The 23,810-nt window shown below is 44.2% G+C and overlaps 1 protein-coding gene across 25 annotated transcripts in view; it reads right to left on the reverse strand.

Moving 5' to 3' along the window:
- The window catches only part of CLASP2 (cytoplasmic linker associated protein 2), a 292,183-nt gene that overhangs the window by 262,714 nt on the left and 5,659 nt on the right, over positions 1-23,810 (reverse strand). For all 25 annotated transcript variants that reach the window (XM_030551253.1, XM_030551246.1, XM_030551236.1 and 22 more), the window contains one exon: positions 15,418-15,496. In XM_030551253.1, the coding sequence (XP_030407113.1) occupies positions 15,418-15,496 (79 nt within the window). The remainder of the gene's footprint in view (positions 1-15,417; positions 15,497-23,810) is intronic.

Genomic DNA, 23,810 nt, shown 5'->3' on the forward strand with positions numbered 1-23,810 from the left:
ACAATCTTGCTAGGCTGATTCCCAGTACTGTGTTCATAACCTAAATGTGTTCCGTAGCAGACTCCTCCTCTCCTATCCAATGGTCTCAGACAACCTCTTCAAAGTCAAAGGAGCTAACATATAGAAGGCTCTGCCAGCAGCTCTCTGTCAAGAGTCTGTTGATCACAGTTTGGCAGTATGATTGAGATACTTGCTGTCTCTCAATTAAGCAGTTACCAAGTCATCTAGCGCTTTTTTGTTCACATCCAACTCCTGGAACTCCACCCGGAAGTCATCAGATACCCATAGTAGATTTTAGATCACAGTGAGTTACACTGCTACTTCTGTGCCAACTTCAGTTTCTGAGCTAAAAAAAAGATAAGGCTAAAAGAGATTATGATCTAGCCTTACCTTCTGCATAATTCAGGCCACAGAACCGCACCCAGCATTTCTGCACCAAGCTCAAAATTTTGTTTGATCTAGAGTGTATCTTTTAGCAAGACATCTGGCTTAATTTAAAGACTGAAATGATGCAGAATTCATGGCATCCTTAAGTAACTCGTTCCAATGGCTAAACAGCTTTTTATCCAAATTTCCTTAGTTTTTTATACAAACCATTTTATATTGCTATTTAAATAATAAAGCACCTACACATCTGTCGTCTTCAATTTATCATTGTTATCTTTATCTTTGTGAAGCTCCACATTTCGCCAATCAGTGCCATGCCAACCCATATTGAAAATAAACTGTACTCAAACACCTGTTTTTTTAATACAACTGTAGTTTTACTGTAATTTTGAAATGATATTTTTAAACTGCGTGAAAGAAAACTGATTAGTGACTCAAATCTATGATTTCCCACTTTTTAAAAAAGGTATATATTCAGAAAGCAATACCTCTTAAATTGAAAGCAACATCTAAACACTATACATTACAAGGAGCTGGAATTTTTCATCTTATATTCAGGTAACCCTTTCTGAGGAAAGCAAACAATGTAACATACACTAATACAAACCCAGAGGAGCACAGCAGGAACTTAACAAAACTCAGGCCCTGGCTACACTGGCACTTTACAGCGCTGCAACTTTCGCACTCAGGGGTGTGAAAAAACACCCCCCTGAGCGCTGCAAGATACAGCACTGTAAAGCCTCAGTGTAATCAGTGCTGCAGAGCTGGGAACGCGACTCCCAGCGCTGCAAGCTACACCCGTAAGGGATGTGGTTTACGTGCAGCGTCAGTCTCTACTTTCATTCCCATTCCTCCTGAGACCAGGGAGCACCAAATGTTCACTGCGTAGAAAAAAAGGCTTTTCTAGTGCTCCTGTTTTCCCAAGTTTTCTAAAAATGTAACATGCAAACACACAATAGTGAGCACTTCACACATACATTCATTAAGGTGAAACACTGAGTTATAGACCCTGTAAAACATAAGTCTGACACAACCTTAACTATAGTCTCCCTACTGCAAGACCAGAACACTCAAACCTTAAAAGTTTCTCTTCTGGCTCTTCTCTCTAATCTAGTTAACTCTAGCCTTTTTAAACGTCCATTGTGTGTAAACCCAGTTTTTGTTGCCCTTCTCTGGATATTTTCATTCTATGCTCTATCCTGATACGCAATGACAAAGGCTTAAAATAAAAAAAAAAAAACCTACTCACTGAAAGCAACTTGTAATCTTTCCCAACTGAGTGCTATCAACATCTATAAACTCTGTGTTGCAATTCTCCCTCTTGAAAGATGATGGTGTAGGTGCCAAAGCAGTTCAGTGACCATGTGTCACATTGCAGAATTGCAAGTGGCTAAAAAGTCAAATTATTTAGCAAAGGTCCTTGCCACAAACAGGGCAGGTGCAGAGCCAGAAGATGAAGCCAGCGCACTACTAGTGCTTGAGGCCTGCTTCACTTTCTTCTTCACTTTCTTTGTTTTCCTCTCTCAACCAACTCTTTTCAGTCTCTGACTCCCTGACATAGCACAGCCTCCCAGTGTGGCCTGTTGCTAGCTGCATCTTCCCAACTTGACATGTCACTGTTGAACGTTTTCAAGTCCCTCTGGCAAACATCTGAACCTGAACCTAGGTCAGCCCAGTGGCATTAGAGCACCTGCAAGTTCTCCATACAGGAGATCCTTTGGAATGCGTCCATATTCCACCCAGTGCAGATGACTATGCTAATGGAGTAAAGAGTAATCTAAAGAGCTAATGACTTGACAGGTTTTTTTCCCTCAACTATTTTGATTTCAGGAACCTGGGTTTCCCACTTCACAGTTAGAACATGGTGAAGACAGTAGATGTAGAAGATGTTTAGCCTTCTCTCATGACTGCTCTAGGAAACCCAGGTCTTGCAATCACACAGCAGCGTGCTCAAAACGCACATCTGGTAAACCCTTATCTTTTGGTGTTCGGTGTTAGGTTTTTTTTTTGTTATCTCACAATTCTTGGTCAGTTGGCCAAATGGTGATAGTTGCCTTCCCAATGCAAGAATTAAACTCTCCATCTAGAGATAAGTTAACCAAAACACTTAATCCTAAATAGGAGAACTTGCATACAACTTCTAGCATGATGTTAGCAATTGAAACTTCTGATGCAGTCAACACATCTTGTACCAGAATCACTCTCATCTTAAAACTAATGGCTAAAGGCTACGAGTCAGTCCCGGAGGTCACAGATTCTTTGATTTTACGTGACCTCTGTGACTTCAGCCCCACTACCCCCCTGGGGCTCAGGCTTAACAACATAGGAACGGCCGTACCAGGTCAGACCAAAAGGTCCATCTAGCCCTGTATCTGTCTACCGACAGTGGCCAAAGCCAGGTGCCCTAGAGGGAGTGAACCTAACAGGCAATGATCAAGTGATCACTCTCCTGCCATCCATCTCCATCCTCTGACAAACAGAGGCTAGGGGCACCATTCCTTACCCATCCTGGCTAATAGCCATTTTTGAACTTAACCACCCTGAATTTACCCAGTTCTCTTTTAAACGTTGTTATAGTCCTAGCCTTCACAACCTCCTCAGGTAAGGAGTTCCACAAGTTGACTGTGCGCTGCATGAAGAACTTCCTTTTATTTGTTTTAAACCTGCTGTCTATTCCTTTTGTTTTAAACCTGCTGGCTTCTGTGATTTATTGTTTATTGCCCATGTTCTGTCCATGATTTTTACTAAAAATACCCAAGACAAAAATCTTAGCCTTACCAATAGCTATTCCAAACACAGAACAAGCTAGCACAAAACTATTGCAAAGTTTTTGAAGCTCCTGTTTGCTGTGTTCGATGAGCACTCTATCATCCACAAAAAGTTCTCTTATAGCAGGTGTTTTACTTTGAGTTTTCTCTTAGACATGCAATGTAGAGTTTTCCATCTCATTTTGTACACCTCACTACTAAATTAGAAAGCACAGCAAAGCAGCAGAGAGAAGACTATATGGAACAGCACTGGTTCCAAAATACCAAAACATCCCATTTCAGACTACTCTGGATTTTAAAGCAGTCAGACTGATCACCATCATACTAGACCGCAGCCTTCATGCCAGAATGAGAAGGACTGGGGCGCAACCAATTCTCTATAGCAACTGAAAAAGGCCATTTCTCCAGACCAGGTCAAAAGCCTTTAAGATATATGAAGGCCACGTAAAGAGGTTTTCTTTGTTCTTGATGCTTTTCTTGCAGTTGCCTTAGTGTGAAGGCCACATCTAGAGTAGATCTACTGACATGTAAGCCACACTGACTCTCTGGAGATATGCATTTGGCAAGAACTTGCCTTCTTTTGCAAATGACCCAGGAGAATGTCTTGCCAGTAACACTAAGGAAGAGAACTTCCTCTGTAGTTGTTGCAATTACTTCAACTACCTTTGTTTTTAAACAACATTATGATGTTGGCATTCTTCATGTTCCATGGTACCACTTCTTCTCTCCAGCAGGCAAGCAAGACATTGTGCACATAGCGCTGCTTCTGAAGCAGCGGTTTCCTGTAAATAAAGTTTGTGATATTATTCTATCCAGAGTTCCATCTCCTTGCTCCTGTCAGTGATGAGGTCTGCATTAAGAGATTCCAATGAAGCAGTCTTCTTGTTTTCTTGATTCCATCATATATACTTCTTAGATCTCCATTCTCAAAGAACATTTGTATCTTCTCGCACAGATCAAGCCAGTCTGAGTGAGAACATTGCCTTTGCTGTTTGTTGCAATGCGCTCTTGGCCATTCCGAGGTTAGCGCGTCTCAGGAGAGGGGTTCATGTTGTGGTGGAGATATGCTGCAAGCTTTGCTTTAATAACTGGAAGCATTTCTCCAGAATATGCACAAACCAGACTTTATCTGCAGTACAGTCCTTTCCAAAAGCTAAGGTTGCAGATACATAGATTTTTTAAATTCAGTGTTCCATGCTGCATCTGCATTCAGGGAAATACAATCAATTACATAGTTTCCTTGAAAAGTAAAGTAAATTGGAGACACGACCTTCGGTCTTTTGTGTATTGATGTTAATGCAAGGGCAACAGCTTTGTCTGGTACAATGGAGTTTCCTTAATGAAAATTTTATTTACAGAATACAAGCACACTGTCTGTGTCACAGTCTGCACTATGAAAACTGCAAGCATGGAGAACATCCAGCTGTTTTCGGCGGGTGGCAATTAAATCCAATTGGTGCTAGTGTCCAGATGTGGAATATCTCAACAAGACCTTCCAGTAGTGAACACTTTGGAAATAGGTGTTGGTAATAAACAGTCCTCAAAGGCTAAAGAGCTCCAGTAGTCTTTGCGCACTTTTGTTCAGTTTTGCCCCCTCTATGGTGACCAAGACATAGCAGGCACATCTCGTGATCTGAGCCTTCTCTAGCGCTGAAGTCTCCCAGTAGATAGTGTCATTCACCTGTGGTAGCTTGCTGATGATACTGTTGAGTTACTGATAAACCAAATCCTTTAATTCAGACATGGATGAAAGTGCTGGACCACATGGGCTAATGATGTTGTCTCTCTTTGAAAAGGACTCCCTAGCCTTTTTATACATGTGAGGAAAACTCTTCAAACACAAACTGAAGTTAAATCTCTGCAGTCATGTCTTCCTATTTCTGTAGAGACTGTGCCAAAGCTATTGCTGCTGCTACTAGCCATGGTGGGCGAGGCAATATCTTTTATTAGACCCACAGCTGCTGGGGAAATTGACAAGCTTTCCAGCTTACACAGTTCTTCTTCAGTTTCTCCTTCAGCCCAGACCTGAAGGAGAGCTCTGTGCAAGCTCAAGTTTATCTCTCTGACCAACCGAAGCTGGTCGAATAAAAGGTACCCGCCTTGTCTCTCTAACATCCTGGGACCAAGACGGTTACAACAATGCTGCATACAACAGTGGTGGATGACTGTTACTACTAGAAAGAGGGGAGATTGCCAGCTGCCTCTTCAGTTTGAGCAGCTACTGCACTTTTGAGTAAGATGCATGGGAAGAGGAGATGCTCATACAGGGCTCTACATTGCAAAGATCCCATTACCCCAATGCATAAATTCATTTTTGGGGAGGGCACTGCCTAGCATTATTTGGGGTGGGAAGGGAGGATTAATGTATTTAGTAATGGATGTGGGCCTTTGGGAAGACACAAGGTTAGCCAGCATAAGAGGAAGGTCTTCAACCATAAAGTTGATGAGGATGTATCTTACCAGCAGAAGACCAGAAAAAAGAAGGGGCACAGCACAGGGCACAAGTAAATGTCAGTTTTTTGACTAGACGTAGGGCGTTTCTACACTGCCCGCCGATACAGCGGGCAGTGATTGAACCAGCGGGGGTCGATTTAGTGCATCTAAGATAGACACGATAAATCAAACAAGCGCTCTTCTGTCAACTCCGGTACTCCACCAGAACAAGAAGCGCAAGTGGAGTCGACGGGAAAGTGTCAGCTGTCAACTTACCGCAGTAAGTAGATCTAAGTACGTTGACTTCAGCTGAAGTTGCGTATCTTAGATCAGGGGTCGGCAACCTTTCAGAAGTGGTGTGCCAAGTCTTCATTTATTCACTAAAGTTTCACATGCCGGTAATACATTAATGTTTTTAGACAGTCTCTTTCTATAAGTCTATATTTTATAACTCAACTATTGTATGTAAAAGTAAACAACGTTTTCAAAATGTTTAAGAAGTGTCATTTAAAATTAAATTAAAATACTGATCTTACGTCGCCAGCCTGCTCAGCTCGCTGCCAGCCTGGGGCTCTGTTCACCAAGGCCGGCAGTGGGGGTGAGCATGGCCTGCCACCAGGACCCCAGACAGGAGTGGGTTCAGGGGTCAGGGCAGAGGGGTTTCAGGGCAGAAGGCTGGGGTGTAGGGCAGAAGGCTGGGTGGGGGGGGATCAAGGGTCAGGGCAGAGGGTTCAGGGCAGAGGGCTGGGGCTCTGGGGATGCAGGGCAGAAGGCTGGGTGTGTGTTGGGGTGGGAGGGTTCAGGGCATGCAGGGCAGAGGGCTGAGTGTGTGGGTGGGGTCAAGGCAGAGGAATGGGGCTGTGGGGGTGCAGGGCAAAGGTCTGGGTGTGTGTTGGAGTGGGAGGGTTCAGGGCAGAAGGCTGGAGGATGTGGGGGGGTTTCAAGGGTCAGGGCAGAGGGCTGGGGGTATGGGGGCTGCAGGGCAAAAGGCTGGAGGGTGTGCAGGGTTCAAGGGTTAGAGCAGAGGGCTGGAGGTATGGGGGCTGCAGGGCAGAAGGCTGAGTGTGTGTGGGGGGGTGCAGGGCAGAGGGTTGGGGTGCTCGTCCCATAGGGGTGCTCCCAGCCCCTTGCCCTGAGCGGCTCAGGGCAGGGGGCTGGAAGGGATATGCCCTGTTCCACCCCCTTCCCCAAGGCCCCGTCCCTACCTCTCTCTGTCTCCTATACAGAGCTGTGTGCACGCTGCCATGCTTCCCCCTCCCCCTCGCTAGGGCCATCAGCTGATTGGCATAAGGACAGAGAGCGGGAGGGCAGGAAAGCACCACACGGGGGGGGAAGAAGCGGGGGAGGGGGAAGTTTGGCTGCCGCAGAACCAAGCTTCTGCCTTCTGCCCCTGCAGGGGAGAGCGATGGGCAGTGGGACTGGGGGCCAGGACCGTGCAGGCAGCTGAGTGCCGCTAAAAATCGGCTTGCATGCCGTAGGTTGCCAACCCCGTCTTAGATCAACCCTGTGCAGTAGTGTAGACAAGCCCTTAAACTATTGCAGAAATATATATTTCAAGCAATGGTGGTGGCTGGAATCAAAAAAAAAAATCTAGAGAAATTCAGTAACTTTACTCATAGACTTTAAGGTCAGAAGGGACCATTATGATCATCTAGTCTGACCTCCTCCTCTCACCCATCCATTTCTATAACAAACCCCTAACCTATGTCTGAGTTACTGAAGTCCTCACATTGTGGTTTGAAGACCTCAAGCTGCAGAGAATCCTCCAGCAAGTGACCCATGCCCCATGCTGCAGAGGAAGGCGAAAAACCCCCAGGGCCTCTGCCAATCTGCCCTGGAGAAAAATTCCTTCCCGACACCAAATATGGCGATCACCTAAACCCCAAGCATATGAGCAAGACTCACTAGCCAGCACTCAGGAAAGAATTCTCTGTAGAAACTCAGATCCCATCCCATTTAACATCCCATCACAGACCACTGGGAATTCTTACCTGCTGATAATCAAAGATCAATTGCCAAATGAATTGCCAAAATTAGGCTATCCCATCATACCATCCCTTCCATAAACTTATCAAGTTTAGGCCACGTCCACACTACAGAGTAAAATCGAAATTAATAAAATCGATTTTATAAAACAGGTTTTATAAAATCGATTTTACGCGTCCACACTAGGGCACAATACTTCAGTGGTGTGCGTCCATGGTCCCAGGTTACCATCGATTTCCGGAGCAGTGCATTCTGGGTAGCTCAGTAAAAGAATGGGACCAATGACTTCGATTTCCGTCCACACTAACCCTAAATCGATATAGTAATATCGATTTTAGGGTTACTCCTCTCGTTGAGCAGGAGTACAGAAATCGATTTTAAGACCCCTGAAGATCGATTTTAAGTGCCTTGTAGTGTGGATGGGTACAGCGTTAAATCGATTTAACGCTGTTTAAATCGATTTAACGCTGTAGTGTGGACCAGGCCTTAGTCTTAAAGCTAGATATGTCTTTCGCCCCCACTATTTCCCTTGGAAGGCTGTTCCATAACTTCACTCCTTTAATGGTTAGAAACCTTCGTCTAATTTCAAGTCTAAACTTCCTAGTTTCCAGTTTATATCCATTTGTTCTTGTGTCCAAATTGGTACTAAGCTTAAATAATTCTTCTCCCTCCCTAATATTTATCCCTCCAATATATTTATAAAGAGCAGCCTTCTTTTGGTTAGGCTAAACAAGCCAAGCTCTTTGAGTCTCTTTTCATAAGACAGGTTTTCCACTCCTCGGATCATCCTAGTAGCCCGTCTCTGAACCTGTACCAGTTTGAATTCATCCTTCTTAAACATGGGAGACCAGAACTGCAGACAGTATTCCAGATGAGGTCTCACCAGTGCCTTTTATAACAGTACTAACACCTCCTTATCTTTGCTGGAAATACCTCGCCTGATGCATCCTAAAACTGCATTAGCTTTTTTAACAGCCATATCACATTGGCGACTCATAGTCATCCTGTGACCAACCAATACTCCGAGGTCTTTCTCCTCCTCCGTTATTCCAGCTGATGTGTCCCCAATTTACAACTAAAATTCTTGTTATTAATCCCTAAATGCATGACCTTGCACTTTTCACTATTAAATTTCATCCTATTACTATTATTCCAGTTTACAAGGTCATCCAGATCTTCCTGAAGGATATCCCGGTCCTGCTCTGTGTTAGCAATACCTCCCAGCTTTGTGTGATCCACAAACTTTATTAGCACATTCCCACTTTTTGTGCCAAGGTCAGGAATAAAAAGATTAAATAAGATTGGTCTCAAAACTGATCCCTGAGGAACTCCACTAGTAACCTCCTTCCAGCTTGTGTGAAAGTAGAATGAATTAAATTGTAAAAATAAGAATGGATTAAAGAAATGTTGTATGTACCTTTAAGCAGAAATAAGTAATGTTGAAATACAGGTGCCAGGAAAAGAAACATTAGGCATAAACAAGGGTGCTAATGGCGAAACATAACAGAGGATCGGTAATAGTTAGTAAGGAAATAAGATATGCATGCCTAGCCCAGGTAAACTTATCAGATTCTGCTTCCTTTGTTATCTTGTTACGTGCTTGCCCTTTTATCTGTATAAATAAGATAGTTTGTGCCTTGCATAGTGCTCACATTATCTGGGGCCATGTCTACATCTAAAATTTTGCAGCGCTGGTTGTTACAGCTGTATTAGTACAGCTGTATAGGGCCAGCGCTGCAGAGTGGCCACACTTACAGCAACCAGCGCTGCAAGTGGCGTTAGATGTGGCCACACTGCAGCGCTGTTGGGCGGCTTCAAGGGGGGTTCCGGGAACGCGAGAGCAAACCGGGAAAGGAGACCAGCTTCGCCGCGGTTTGCTCTCGCATTCCCGGAGCCACCCAGCAAACCGCAGGGAAGGAGACTGCTTGCTCGGGGTTCCGGGAACGAGAGAGCAACACCGGGAAAGGAGACCAGCTTCGCCGCGGTTGCTCTCGCGTTCCCGAACCACCCTGCAAACCGCAGGGAAGGAGACCTGCTGCTCGGGTTCCGGGAGAGCAAACGGGAAGGAGACCAGCTTCGCCGCGGTTTGCTCGTCGCGTTCCCGGAGCCACCCAGCAAAACCGCAGGGAAGGAGACCTGCTTGCTCGGGTTTCCGGAACGAGAAAGCAAACCGGAAAGAGACCAGCTTCGCCGCGGTTTGCTCCGCGTTCCCCGAACACCCTGCAAACCGCAGGGAAGGAGACCTGCTTGCTCGGGTTCCGGGAACGTAGAGAGCAAACCGGGAAAGGAGACCAGCTTCGCCGCGGTTTGCTCTCGCGTGTCCCGGAGCCACCCAGCAAACCGCAGGAAGGAGACCTGCTTGCTCGGGGTTCCGGGAACGCGAGAGCAAACCGGGAAAGGAGACCAGCTTCGCCGCGGTTTGCTCTCGCGTTCCCGGAGCCACCCAGCAAACCGCAGGGAGGAGACCTGCTTGCCTCGGGTTCCGGGAACGCGAGAGGCAACCGTGAAAGAGACCAGCTTCGCCGCGGTTGCTCTCGGGTTCCCCGAACCACCCTGCAAACCGCAGGGAAGGAGACCTGCCTTGCTCGGGTTCCAGGAACGAGAGAGCAAACCGGGAAAGGAGACCAGCTTGATTACCAGAGGCTTCCTCCTTCCACGGAGGTCAAGAAAGCGCTGGTAAGTGGTCTACATTGGATTACCAGCGCTGGATCACCAGCGCTGGATCCTCTACACCCGAGACAAACGGGAGTATGGCCAGCGCTGCAAACAGGGAGTTGCAGCGCTGGTGATGCCCTGCAGATGTGTACACCTTCAAAGTTGCAGCGCTGTAAACTCCTCACCAGCGCTGCAACTTTCTGATGTAGACAAGCCCTGGGTGTTATTAGCAGAGCTGCTGTGCTAATAAAACAGAGTGGTCTGACAAAACTGTGAGTCCTGAGTCTAACTTTGACACTTGACAGTTCACCTTTCAGTACGACCCCTTGTAGTCTCCCCTTAACCAGTTCCTTATCCCCTTTCAATTTTCATATTGATCCCCATCTTTTCCAATTTAACTAATAATTCCCCTGTGGAACCATATCAAATGCTGTACTGAATCAAGGTAAATTAGATCCACTGCGTTTCCTTTGTCTAAAAAAAATCTGTTACCTTCTCAAAGACGGAGAATCAGTTGGTTTGGCATGATCTACCTTTTGTAAAACGATGCTGTATTGTGTCCAAATTACCACTGACTCAATGTCCTTAACTACTTTCTCTTTCAAAAAATTTTTCCAAGACCTTATATACTTTATTTGATGTCAAGTCCCGCCCAATGCCAGCACCACCAGGCACAGCTGCCAGTGAGCCTGCTGCCTGGCCCAGTGAGTGGGCTGGGGGCAGCATGGTCATGTCAGAGGAGCTGCCGGCTTGGGCACTGGCTCCAGGCAGTGGTAGCCTGATAGGCTGCTGCTTTTGCCACTGTGATTCCCAGTAAAGCCCTGTAGCTCCACACATAACAATTTGCATCTATCTATCCTGTGCAGGACCTATCCTCCATGAAGTTCCCTAATTTTTTTTTTTAATTTTATTACAGTTTTGGCCTTCATAACACCCCTGGCAACACGTTTCACAGGTTGACTGTATGTTGTGTGAAATACTTACTTGTGTGTGTTTTAAACCTGCTGCCTATTAATTTCATTGAGTGATCCCTAGTGTTGTGTGTTATTTGAAGGAGTAAATATTTCTTTATTCACTTTCTCTGCACCAGTCAAAAATTTATAGGCCTCTATCATATCATTGTTCTTCTATGCTGCACTATTCACAGCCAAAGATCAGATAAGAGTCCCAATATCTGTGAAGTGCTGAGATTCTTCACAATGATGGTGGTTAGAGGAAAGGGTAGGAATTAATTTGAGGAATGAGGTTAACTGTCTTGCCTCCGTTTGGGAAAAAAAGAGGTAGCTCTGGTGAATGAGGACTTGTACAGAGTTTCAAAGCACTATTTTTGTGCCATTTCTCCATACATTTATTCTTTTATTTTTCGTCCTCTTATGTACCACTCCTTTAAAAATACTTCAAATCATTTTTGCAAGCCATGGAATGTGGTAGAAAAAACAGAAATGCATGTTTACGTAATCGCTAGATTTTGTTTTAAATCACATCTTCATGAAGTTTGTGTTAAATTACACCAGAGCCCTACACTGTTTCAAAGACAGACACTTCTTTAAAAAAATGCTGCTTAATTTGCTTAATTTCTCCAGAAGGTACCTCTCTGTTCTTATGAATTACCAGGTATCCTTAGACTTCTACAATAATCTCTTTGGTTGTGAAAACAGTTCAATCACCTTCAATTAAGGTATTTAAAAAAAATAATAATTTCAGCATTTCACTTCTCTCAGAACTCCCAGAAATATCAACAGTGATGATAGCTGCAAGATGTGGAATATGGTTAATCTGAAAAGAAAGGGTCATCACCTTGTAAAACGCACTCACTACAATGCAACACTGTTGCCTAGGAAATTGAATTAGTTACCTTTTACCCTATGGTATATACCTCCATACAAAGATTACTAATGGGCAATTCAGGTCATATTAAAATGCCTGTGTTGTAACTACTGTACTTACTGACCTTGGCTAAACCTAATTTTTGGGATATAGGTAGCTCATAAAGCTATATAGGTAACCATGCTTTTGTTTTGCTTTCACTCCTCAACAAAACCCTTGTTTATTCTTAAATGAGCAAATGCCTTAGATGACAGTTATTCCCCTTACCCCACCTTTAAAGAGCTACATTCCAATGTAACTGCACATGCCCGTGTTCTGACATGTTATGCTTAGGTAATGTGTTAGCTCGGTTATTACTGGGAGTGTAAGTATCATGCACAGGAACATTCCAATCTTTCAAAAAGACAAGACATGAAGTGAGAAAATGCAGGATTTTTTTTTTTTTTGGCATGTGACAACCCTTCAATTTCTTATTTCATTGAAGAAAATAATATATACCAAAAGAGCAGATAAATGTCCAGCTGGGGTAACATGGATTTAAAAAATACTCAACATCATTATATAAAAGTTGTAGCAATTTAATCTCAGAATAATGGGACAGAATGGTGCTTAATATAATAAGTGATCATCCTTGAATACATTCAAATTTTGACACTTTTTCGAGTAAGAATATCAAACCACAAAGACTACTTACTGGAGTATATAAATGAAGAAAAAGGAGAGGGGGAAGTTAATGGTTTGCATCAGCATTTTTAATTTTCAAAGTAATATTTAAGAGCTGATTGGGAAAACGCTCTCCATTTCTAATCTGGATGTATGAAGAGATCCAGCAAAGTCAGATTGAAAGAGGCATATTAGAGAATATATACATTTGCTAAGAAAAAGATTCAGCCATCTTGTCTTCTATTTGGAGATCTTATGCTCCCATCTCTCCCTTAATATTCTCCTGTCTAGTAATAGGAGCCCTCCCTCACCCCCCATATCACACTACTAGTCTGAAGTGTAAATCTGCAATACATAACTGGCCACCAGCCCACATCATTAACTATGACCATAATAGACAGTGCCATATCTGTTAAAATGTTACAGCTTTAGTTTGCAAAGAATCATAATTTTGATTCTTTCCCACTGCTTGACCATGGGAGCTTTGGGTTCAGCACAAAGTTTATAGGATGATTTATAGTCTTACAGCCTCTCAAGTCAGCAGTACTGCTATTCATAGAGCCAAGATATGGATTGGAAATATTTTCTTCTAGAACCCAGACTGTTTAAACACAGTATGGTCACACCCAAGAGAGCGTTATTTGACTAGTTCAGGCTTAGTTATGCACGAGTGTGCAAGAGGCTTTTCACACTGAATATACAGTGCAACAACATTGCAGTGTTTTATAGAGAGATGGCTGAAAAGAGAAACTACTAGGGTAATGTAATCCATATCTCTTTCCTTCTACATTAACAACCATAGAAGTGATTCTGCGCATTGATGGACTGGAGAAAAACTGGCTCTTAGTTAAACTTATTTCTCATCAACGTGGCATATAAACAGTGAATACACATAAAAAGGAGAAGTTCCATCCTCCCCTGGCATTCCCATGGTTCCCCCAGAGCAGATCTCACATGGCAATTTAAGGCCTGGCCTACACAAAGTAGAAGCAGTTTAACTGAAGCTGCCATTTTAAGTGGAATTAAACTGGTGAAAGTTGAGTTTAGACAAGCTCTCAAGCTCACCTTGGATAAAATGCATCACAGATGGGCTGGGAAAACTTGCTGGTTTATCAGCATCTACTTATTTAGTTTGCATGGAGCAAATATGCAGTGTCCACAGCTCAGGGTAGAATGGCATTATTTTTATTTCAACACCAACATGGTAAAATATTTAAATTGTAAGCTTTGAGCAAAGACTTGATACCAAAAGTACTATCTATCTATATCTATATATAAAAATCACATTAAAGCCCAGGCTTAATCCTGAGATGATGGAAAGCAAGGCCTTCTCCATGAAGATTTATTGCAGAACTCCAGAACACTCCCTACACATAAGACAAATATATCTGACATCTTCAGGACAAGATAAAAGACTTAGTATTTTCTTACACTAAGCATGTTTCTTAAATATAAAGTATAGTGGGTGTTGTCTTATTGTGTGATGGAAAGTGTTTGTGCTCTAGGATTTAGAAACTTGCCTTATTTTTATCACATTTTCAATTACATTTAATTATATTTTAAAGCTCCCAGAAGTCTGTACTTATAGGCATATACAAATTAATATTTATACTATTTACTGCTCTGCATTGTCAAAATCGGCAACGAGCTCAAAGTCTTAGTGTGACACTTGAGCTCCTCACCTTCCGGTCCAGAGGTGAGAGCTACCAAGTAAGCTAAACTGACATACAATGTAAAGCAGGGTTTAAAAAAGGATTAAAGTTCTGGCAAGAACCTTATGGAGTAATATGCTGCTCACTGCCATTGATTTTGCTTGAAAAGCAATTTAATAAAAAAAACCATTTTCTGCACAGATGGAAATAATACATGGTAAGTAATTTCTGAAACAAGGTAACCAACAAATTTGTAATTTTATGAACTCTCCATGAAATTATCTTCCTTCACTATGTTTCTGCTAAAATGACCAGTAGAGAAATGGTTCTGATATTTAAATAAAGTATCAACATTAAGTTTCAAAGTCAGCATCCCAATGAGTCAAATAGGGTACTTAGTTCAGACCTCTCAGAATTTTGCACTTAGGCAGATGTCACTGCACCCATCTGCAATCAATAAACATTTGGATTTTTGTTCAGGGTTTTTTTTTTTTTGTTTGGTTGGTTGGTTGGTTTTTTTTTTAAGAAACTTTAAATCCTACAGCACAATTCTACAGCAGGAGATGAATTCTGTAGCAAATAGTGGCCGCAGAATCATGTTATATATACATGGAAACCTGATTTAGACATTGTACAAACAGAAACTGCAATTTATTAATACAATTTTAAAGTAATACAATCAAGTTCTCACAATTTTAGATAATGGACAACAGTAAGCAACTGTGTGGCAAGAAATCAATGATAGAAAAAATTCTTCACGATACAGCTGACTTAAAACATTAAGGTAAAGTACATACATAACATCGACAAGTTAATATAGGTATCTGTAAGTCAAACCCTAATGGGGCATATAGGCCCTCATCCTGCAGATACACTTGCACTAAAAAGCATGTGTGTTTACCTGATTAGGGTCATAGTTGCTATCAAAAGTTCTCAGCCATTTGTCAGATATAGTTACTAAAATAAGAATGTTTACTAAGAAAACAGCTCTTTTTTCCTATATTTTTCTCTGAAGGAAAAGGAGAATTAACTAGTACTTCACTCACCAGTTGGTACATAGGATTTAAAGTGTCCTGATAGTCTGTCAACAAAGGCACCTAGGACATCTAATCCAACTAACGCCACCTGTAGAAATAAAATAAACTATTAGATGTATATAGTGCATCACAAGACAGCTCTTTAAAATATGTTATAATCTGTCTATAAACACCTGGACTAGCTACTGCTGTAATCACCCATACTGAACCATCAGATCAATATTCGAATTAGAGAGCTGACAATTATTTTCTAAGGGTTTTATATAAAGTGAATAATTATACAATATTTAGGTTTCATCTAGTCTGTTTACATAATGTGATGCACTTTGGATTTTTCAGTACCTTTTGCAGTCTTCAGTCAAAAGGGAGCAATTTTTAGGAATGCAACATTTTCATATTCTCATCTATAATGGATTTAAACTCAAATGATTTGTCTAATTTTTGCATTTGTAATTGACAATGATTTACTTAAAATTCATTTGCTAAAGGAACAACAGATACATCAACTATGTTTCCACGTCTGCTTACTGACTGTAAGGTTCCTAGCCCCTATGATCAATCTAGGTCATGTGACCGCTAGACTAAGGAGGTTATTTTTAAAGGCATTCTGGCCAGCTGTCTAGGTATTTAACTAGGCAGTTGAAAGCACATGTGGACATCCTATCTTTAACCATGAAGATCACTTAGTACTATCTTATTGTACTTGCCAGAATTTTCAAATACTTTTAAGCTTATTTCTATTCCTGTTTTCCAAACCTAAAATTAATCATGCAATTAAAAAAAATCATGTGATGAAAAAAATTTTAGCAAACACTCAGGTATGCCAGGAATAAGGTAAAACATTAAAATTATAAAATAATTATCTCACCATCACTTTGCTTCAGCTTCACTGAAGGGATTAGGATCAAAACTAATTATCCCTCACAATGTCTGATGGAATTCAGTGGTTAACTGTTTTGAGTTATTTATTAGTTACTTACCTATCCTGATGACAATTTGTGAAGAAATTCTCTATAAAGTAGATGGAAGTTTCAGAGTGTGACACACTACCCCAAAGCAACACCCTGGCATCACTATATTCACCACTGTAATGTTTTGTATAAAGTATACCTTGTGAGGTATCATTTTAAAAGTCTTGATCTGCTGAACATGAATATTCTATTGGATTATATGTGCCATCACTGTATGTGAAGTTATGAAGCTTTGCTGTGTGTATCTTACTGAAATATGTTATAACATTGGAAAACACCCACAACCAGGCTTTCAAGTACAACAATGGAGAAGCCAGACAGCACTGATGGCCAGTTAGGGGGATTCCACCCTTCCACTACCAAGAACTATCTGAGGACCTGTATACAATGAAGACTTCTCAGAGGGAACACAGACAATGGACACTGCTTGACTCACATCACAATAAAAGATTTTTCCAGAAAGCTCGAAGAACCTATAAAGAAGGAGAAGCGATATCATCATTTGGCCTCTCTCCTCCCACAACTCCACACCTGGAAGCACATCTGGTGGACAAAGATTTGGAATGGCAGAGGTGGTCCCAGACTAGAAAGGAGAATCCTAGCTTGTATTAAGGCTCTATACGATCAGAGTGAGATGTTCCTTGATTCAAATCCTGTCTAGTTTATAGAACTCAGATTGCAATCTTACTTTTATTTCTTAGGTAACCAACTGATCTTTCTGTAGTTAATAAATCTGTTTTATATTTTACCTAAAACAATGTGTTTTGGTTGAAGTGCTTGGAAAATCTGTGTAGCGTACAAAAGCTGGTGCATGTCCTCTCCACATTGAGGGATGGGCAGATTAGGTTATAAACTTACACTGGTCAGGCTTCTGACCAAGGCAAGATGATCCTGGGCTGGGGAGCTGTGGGAATTCACTGGAGTCTCTCTCTTGTTAGTTCATGAGTGGGTGGGTAGGAGAAGCATTCATGTAACTCAGCTGGGTGTATCCCTGCCTGTGGATGGCTGTGTAAGTGCAGTAGCTGGAGAGGTTTGCAGCTTGTCACAGCATCACGGTGTGAGAGAGAGCCCAGGTTGGTACACCAGAGGGCTCAGCAGTACTCCAGTTTCAGATTGCACCCTGGAGAACCCATCACACACAGCAAAAAGTAGTCAACACTGGACTTAAATGAAACGTAAAAGATAAGTTAAATATACTAAAAGCTGTTTGCAAAGCTTTGGACAATCTGTAGAAATATAGCTGCTCTATTACTGATGCTGTTGAAATTTGGAAAGAATTTTAAGCAACACTGAAAGAAGAAACACCCAATGAAGTTAAATTGCAGGCAGTGAAGAAACAAATGGAGCAAGCACTTATCCACCTCATTTTCTTGCCAATATCCACAACATAAATTACCAGGATAGAGGCCTAATTGCTGAAGAGGAAGATGCTATTATAATATGGACATCTACAATCATCCATCAATCACATCAACCACAATCACTTTCAAGGTTGGAGTTGAACCATTCAAGAGGTTTATGTTTGCTGCTGAAGTTTTAAGAAGTCATGGCACTGAACTGGTGTAAGTAATTTGTTAAGCACCTGGAACCAGATTTTACTGAAGCACTAAACAAGCCCTTGACAGCAGTAGTCTCTTCCGCAGGTGCAAAGAAAACACCATCCTGGACATGTAACAGTCAAGATGTAAGGGATGTGGTTTTATTAGGTTGCATCTTTATTAATTTAACTATTCTGGGAACTATCCAGCAATAATTCATATGGTGTGGGTCACGATTCCTTTCTAATTGTTTCCAGCTGGTGAAGAGCTGCTGTCAGCCCTCGCACACACAAAAACTGGTCCCAAACCTACTGTTTGGACCCCAAACACCCTCCTCTAATATGATGGTTAAGAGGCAAGAGAAAGGGAGTTGTCTCTTTCGAGTACCAGATGTTAGGAGCCCTAAACCCATTACACAGCCTCTTTGCAGGATGCCTTCCACTACAGTCAACTTCCAGTTTATCAAGGAACCAGACCCTGCCATGAAATCATTACCTGAACTGGACATCTCACATGTGCTAAACTATGACAACACTACCATTACCTCCTGACGTACATCACAGGGTCACTGAGCTCCTGCGAGGAAGGTGAAAACCAGCCATCCAAGCTAATCTGGCAGTGAGAAAAACTTCTCGCCAATCCAAAAAAGGAAACTAGCACAATGTTCACACCAGACCAAAAAAACAGGGATGGGATGGTGGGTGCTGCTAATTTAGCTATAACATTGGTTCAAGGTGGAGGAACAGAGTTTATGCACCTTCCCCATGCAGGAAGGCTTACATGGGTCCCACCAGCCTACCTACCCAGTCAGATTATTACTTCCTACCCTAATCATCCCTAGTCTGCAGCCACACCCAAGAGGGTGACCCCTTAAAGGGGCCACTATATTTCTTTCCCACCAGCTAAGACTTTTCTGCTTTGGAGCAAAATGTTCTGACCTCCAGCTCAACAGCTTCTTGTGGTGGACATCATCCAGTTACCATGCTGGATATCCAACTTGACCTGAACATTGTTCTGAAAGACACCAGGAGGGTGGATAAGATGAAGAGGGGCTGTATTGAAATGATCATCAGATCTGAATACCAGAGCTACTTAGCCTATGTTAGGGCTATCACCACAATCATCAGTCCTGTGCTTTGTAATACTTCCTCAGAACCCTCGGGATCATGGGGATTGGTGGAAAGGCAGACAATAAGGCCATGGCTACACTGGCACTTTGCAGCGCTGCAACTTTCGCGCTCAGGGGTGTGAAAAAACACCCCCCCTGAGCACTGCAAGATACAACGCTGTAAAGCCTCAGTGTAATCAGTGCTGCAGCGCTGGGAGCATGGCTCCCAGCGCTGCAAGCTACACCCGTAAGGGATGTGGTTTATGTGCAGCGCTGGGAGAGCTCTCTCCCAGCGCTGGCGCTCCAACTACACTCACACTTCAAAGCGCTGCTGAGGCAGCGCTTTGAAATTTCAAGTGTAGCCATATCCTAAGCTTAGATGTCTGAGGGAAGAGAAGATGTCTGTCAGGGAGCCTGAACTTGCACACCTTCTGAAATAAAATGTTACACTTGTCTGGTCTGCAGGGCAAAGAGGTCTATTGATATACAACCTCACTTACGAAACACGTTCTGTAGGACTGTCTTTGAGGGCCACTCATGGTCAGTAGAGGATTTGCCACGGAGCCACTGGCACCATGGAGCTGGGCCAACACTCTAAGGGGGACCCGGCCAAGGCCACTCTTCTCCGGCCCCCCCCACTCTCTTCTGGGGGGGGGGGCAGAAGCTTGGTGCTCCTGGCACTGAGGAGGCTCCTGCTGCAGTAGGGCAGCCAAACGCCCCTCCCCTGCCTCCTCTCACAGCCTGCTCCATTCCCACCCTCCCCCTTCCTGCCCCCGATCAGCTGTTTCGATCAGCTGTTTGCCAGCAGGAGGGTGGTGGCAGAGAGGAGGCAGAGAAGAGGCGAGGTGGGGTCTTGGGGAAGGAGAGTGGCATGAGCAGACCTACTCTGGCTGTAGAGCTGCACAGCCCAGCTGAAAAAAGAAGGTGCTGCTCAGATCCTGAGACTTTGCAGCTGGACACCACCTTCTGCATCCCAGTGCTGGCTGAGCTCCCTTCTGTGTGCTGGGAGCCATCCTCCATCTTGAACAACAGTGAGTGCCCGTGGTAGGGCAGGCAGGGCAAGGGGACAGAGGCAGTGGGGAAGGAAGGGGGTGAGATAGGGAGGGGATAGAGTGGTGGGGAAAGGGCATGGGATGGGGAAGAGAAGGGGATAGGGCAGAGATCTGCAACCTTCGGCCCACAGCCCGCCAGGGTAAGCCCCCTGGTGGGCCAGGTCAGTTTGTTTGTTTACCTGCTGCGTCCGCAGGTTCGGCCAATCGTGGCTCCCACTGACCACGGTTCGCCACTCCTGGCCAATGGGGGGCTGCAGGATGAGGGACGTGCTAGCCACGGCTTCTCGTAGTCCCACTGGCCTGGAGCTGCAAATCACGGCCAGTGGGAGCCACAATCGGTCGAACCTGCGGATGCGGCATGTTAACAAACTGGCCCAGCCCGCCAGAGAGCTTACCCTGGTGGGCCGCGTGCCGAAGGTTGCTGATCCCTGGGATAAGGGAAACGGGGGCCCAGCATTCGGATCCCCTTGGCAGTAGCTGGGGCTCCCCTGTTAAACAGGCCCATCACACCCTCACCCTGACAAGCCCCACCTTCCCTACATCTGTACCACCCTGATGAGCCCCCCCAATACCCTCTCTACTGAGCCCCAACCACCTACACCCCCACCCAAATGAACCCTGTAGATAAATCTCTGTATTAAGCATCTTCACATAACTTTCATATGACTTTGTATTATGCCTCTCTATATAACCTTGTATTAAGCCTATCCATATATAACCTCTAACTTTCATATGACTTTGTATTATGCCTCTTCATGTAACCCTGTATTAAGCTATTTTCATACAACTTTGTATCAAGTCCTTCGATATAGGAACTTTGTATCAGAACCCTATGTAGAAAAACTTACAGAAAACTATACCAAGGCTTAACGCACAATGTTATAGTTAAAGTAGAAGAAAAGTGCCTTTTTGCTAGGAGTAGAATAAGATCTCTCCCCCCTCCCATCCCCCGCCTTTAATCAATTGCTGTGTTGAATGAGGTGTGAATGAGCAAGGCGTGGAAGGCAGGCACCTCCAGAGAGTTAGTTGGAGAGGGGATGGAAGCCAGACCCAACAATAAAACTTGTCAAGTGGGCTCACTGAAGAAGAGCTGACATATTGACAGCCTTGGGGGGGGGGGGGCGCGTTTTTAGAAACAAGCACCTTCTTTTAGAAACACCCTCTTTGAACAGCAACGGGACAACACCCAGAAGGAAGCAGCACAAAGGACATAGACACCGATTTTGAATCTAGTACTGATTTGCATGAGAGGGAAGCTGCTATAAATGTGAAGTGTCTTGCAGAGGACCCCGGGTCTCATCTTGTCAATATGAGAGCATCGATTCGGATTGGCAGAAGCCTGGCTCCACCCCTCCCCCCTCCCATCTAACTCACCTGGCCAGTGAAGTTAAGGGGAGCAACTAGTTGGTAACAACAAGACGGAGTGTGCTTGTGTGCGTGTGTATGTGAGTGCATGAGTGTAATACAGATCATATGAATATGATAGTGTTGATTGATGCATGTATTACCAATGAATGTGGTGTTTGTCTTATTGCCCCTGAAAAGATCCTGTGCAGTACTTTAAGTACAAACAACCCCACCTCCCCTGCACCCAGATTCCCCACTGCCGCTGAGCTCCAACCACTTTCACTTGATCCCCCCTGCAGACTCCCATTGCCCCTGCACCTGGCACCTCCCTGTGCATCCAGATCCCCCACTGAGCTGCCTGCATCCAGACTGCCACCCTCCAAACCCTCTTACCCCCCCAAACCCTCTCACCCCATCTGGATACCCCCACACTAAGTCCTCCTGCACTTGGATCTGCTGCCAGGCTGAGCTTCCCCGCCCACATCTAGTGTGCCTGGCGCTAAAGGGGCAGGGCCCTAGGGTGTTTCTGTGGCAGGCCTGGCCCTTGTCCTGTGTCAGCGTCAGGTTCAGTCTCACTGCCAAGTCTCTGTTCCAGAGCGGCAGGGGAGGCTGCAGGGTATTCTCCCACCTCCATGCAGCCTGTGGCCTGTGCTCCCGACTGCCGTGGTGGAGCTTCCACATTTATTATTAAATAAATTCAGAATTTTAAAATATTATGCACAGAATTTGATGCAGAATTCCCTCAGGAATATGGGGCACTATACAGTTGGGATGGTGGGACTGTGAAGGGGGTGCTGGGCAGGGGATATAGTGTGCAGGGTGCTGTGCAGTTGTGGTGGGAGGTCAGCAGGAGGGGTCTCTAGGCAGGTGTGCTGGGCATAGGGATCTGTGGGGAAGTCTCTGGGTGAGGGAGCACTGGCATAAGGGCAGGGCACTGGACAGGGGGGCAGTGTGGAAGGGGCACGCTGGCAGCACAGGGCTGGGTATGCCAGTGTGTGTCTAGGAGTTGTGGGTTTGTAACTAGCGGCGTTGTGCTGAGCTGAGTGGGGCCACTCCCACTGTGCCTCATTGTCCCCAAGCGGCCCTTCACTCTGCGGACCGCCTCCCCCATCACATGCCCTATTTCCCCACTGGGGCCCACAAATATGTTTGGCATCGGGCCCACAAAAAGTTAATCCAGTCCTGCTCATGGTTGCCTGAGAACTGCCTGCTGTGCTGATCTGCCAACATATTCTGAAGACTGGGAAGGTGCAGAGCCACTGGTGTGATCTAATTCAGAATGCACCAACCCCGAAGTCAAAATGGCCTCCTAAGAGAGCAGAGACAATCTTGCTGCCTTATCTTTTGGCAAAATGCCTAGCTGTGGTGATGTTACATGGATCTGTGGAATTCAGATAGGAATGCTTTGTATGCCAGGTGGATCATAAGGAGAGAGGACCTATGGTTACCTTATGAATCTTGAGTTTGAAGGTGATCTAGATGAAATCTCTATTCCCAAATGGAAGCATGTGTCACCAACATCTTCGTAAGCACAGGTACTCCATTCCACACCTAAAGAGGGTCTTTCCACCAGTTTTATGAGGAGTTCTTCATGGTCTGTGAATATCATTGTCCATGTGATGCCTGCTGGACAGACACACTGATTTCAACTGCTCCTGCATGGAACATAGGTGAGGTCTGGCAAATCTCATCACATAGGTGTATGAGATCATGCATCCCAAGAGTTTGAGGCATGTTTGCACTAGTGTCTTGGGGTAATCTAAGTTGGTTGATGAAGCTCACTATCATTTGGAATCTTTCTTAAGGTAAACTCACTGATCTGGAATCTAACACTGCTCCAATGAACTATGCTTTGAATCAGAGTAAGCATGAACGTCTCTGATTTTAAAGCCCAGGGCAGTGAGGAGTTTTAATTGTTCTTGGATCAAGTTGGTGTAGATGAATCTCTGCATTAAGCATCTTCACATAACTTTCATATGACTTTGTATGAGATCCTTATATAGAAAACATTGTATTGAGCCTTGGTATAATGTTAAAAAAGATGTCTTTTTGCTAGTAGAATAAGATCTCTTCCCCCTCCCTCCCCGCTTTATTCAATTGCCCTGTTGAATGAATGAGGTGTGAATGAGCAAGGCATGGAAGGCAAGCACCTCCAGACAGCTGCAGTTGGAGAGGGGATGGAAGCCAGACCCAAGAACAATAAGGCTTGTCAAGCGGACTCACTAAAGAACAGCACTGGGCAGTTGGCTTTAGGGACCATCTGAGTAGCCTTGGAAGTTAGAAGCAAGCACCTTCTTTTGAAAATACCCTCTCTGAACAGCATTGAAACAACACCCAGAAAGAAGCTGCACAGAAGACATGGAGATGAGGCAGAACCAAAGGTTCT

This window comes from Gopherus evgoodei, chromosome 2 (genome assembly GCF_007399415.2).
Source record: "Gopherus evgoodei ecotype Sinaloan lineage chromosome 2, rGopEvg1_v1.p, whole genome shotgun sequence".
Lineage (NCBI taxonomy): Eukaryota > Metazoa > Chordata > Testudines > Testudinidae > Gopherus > Gopherus evgoodei.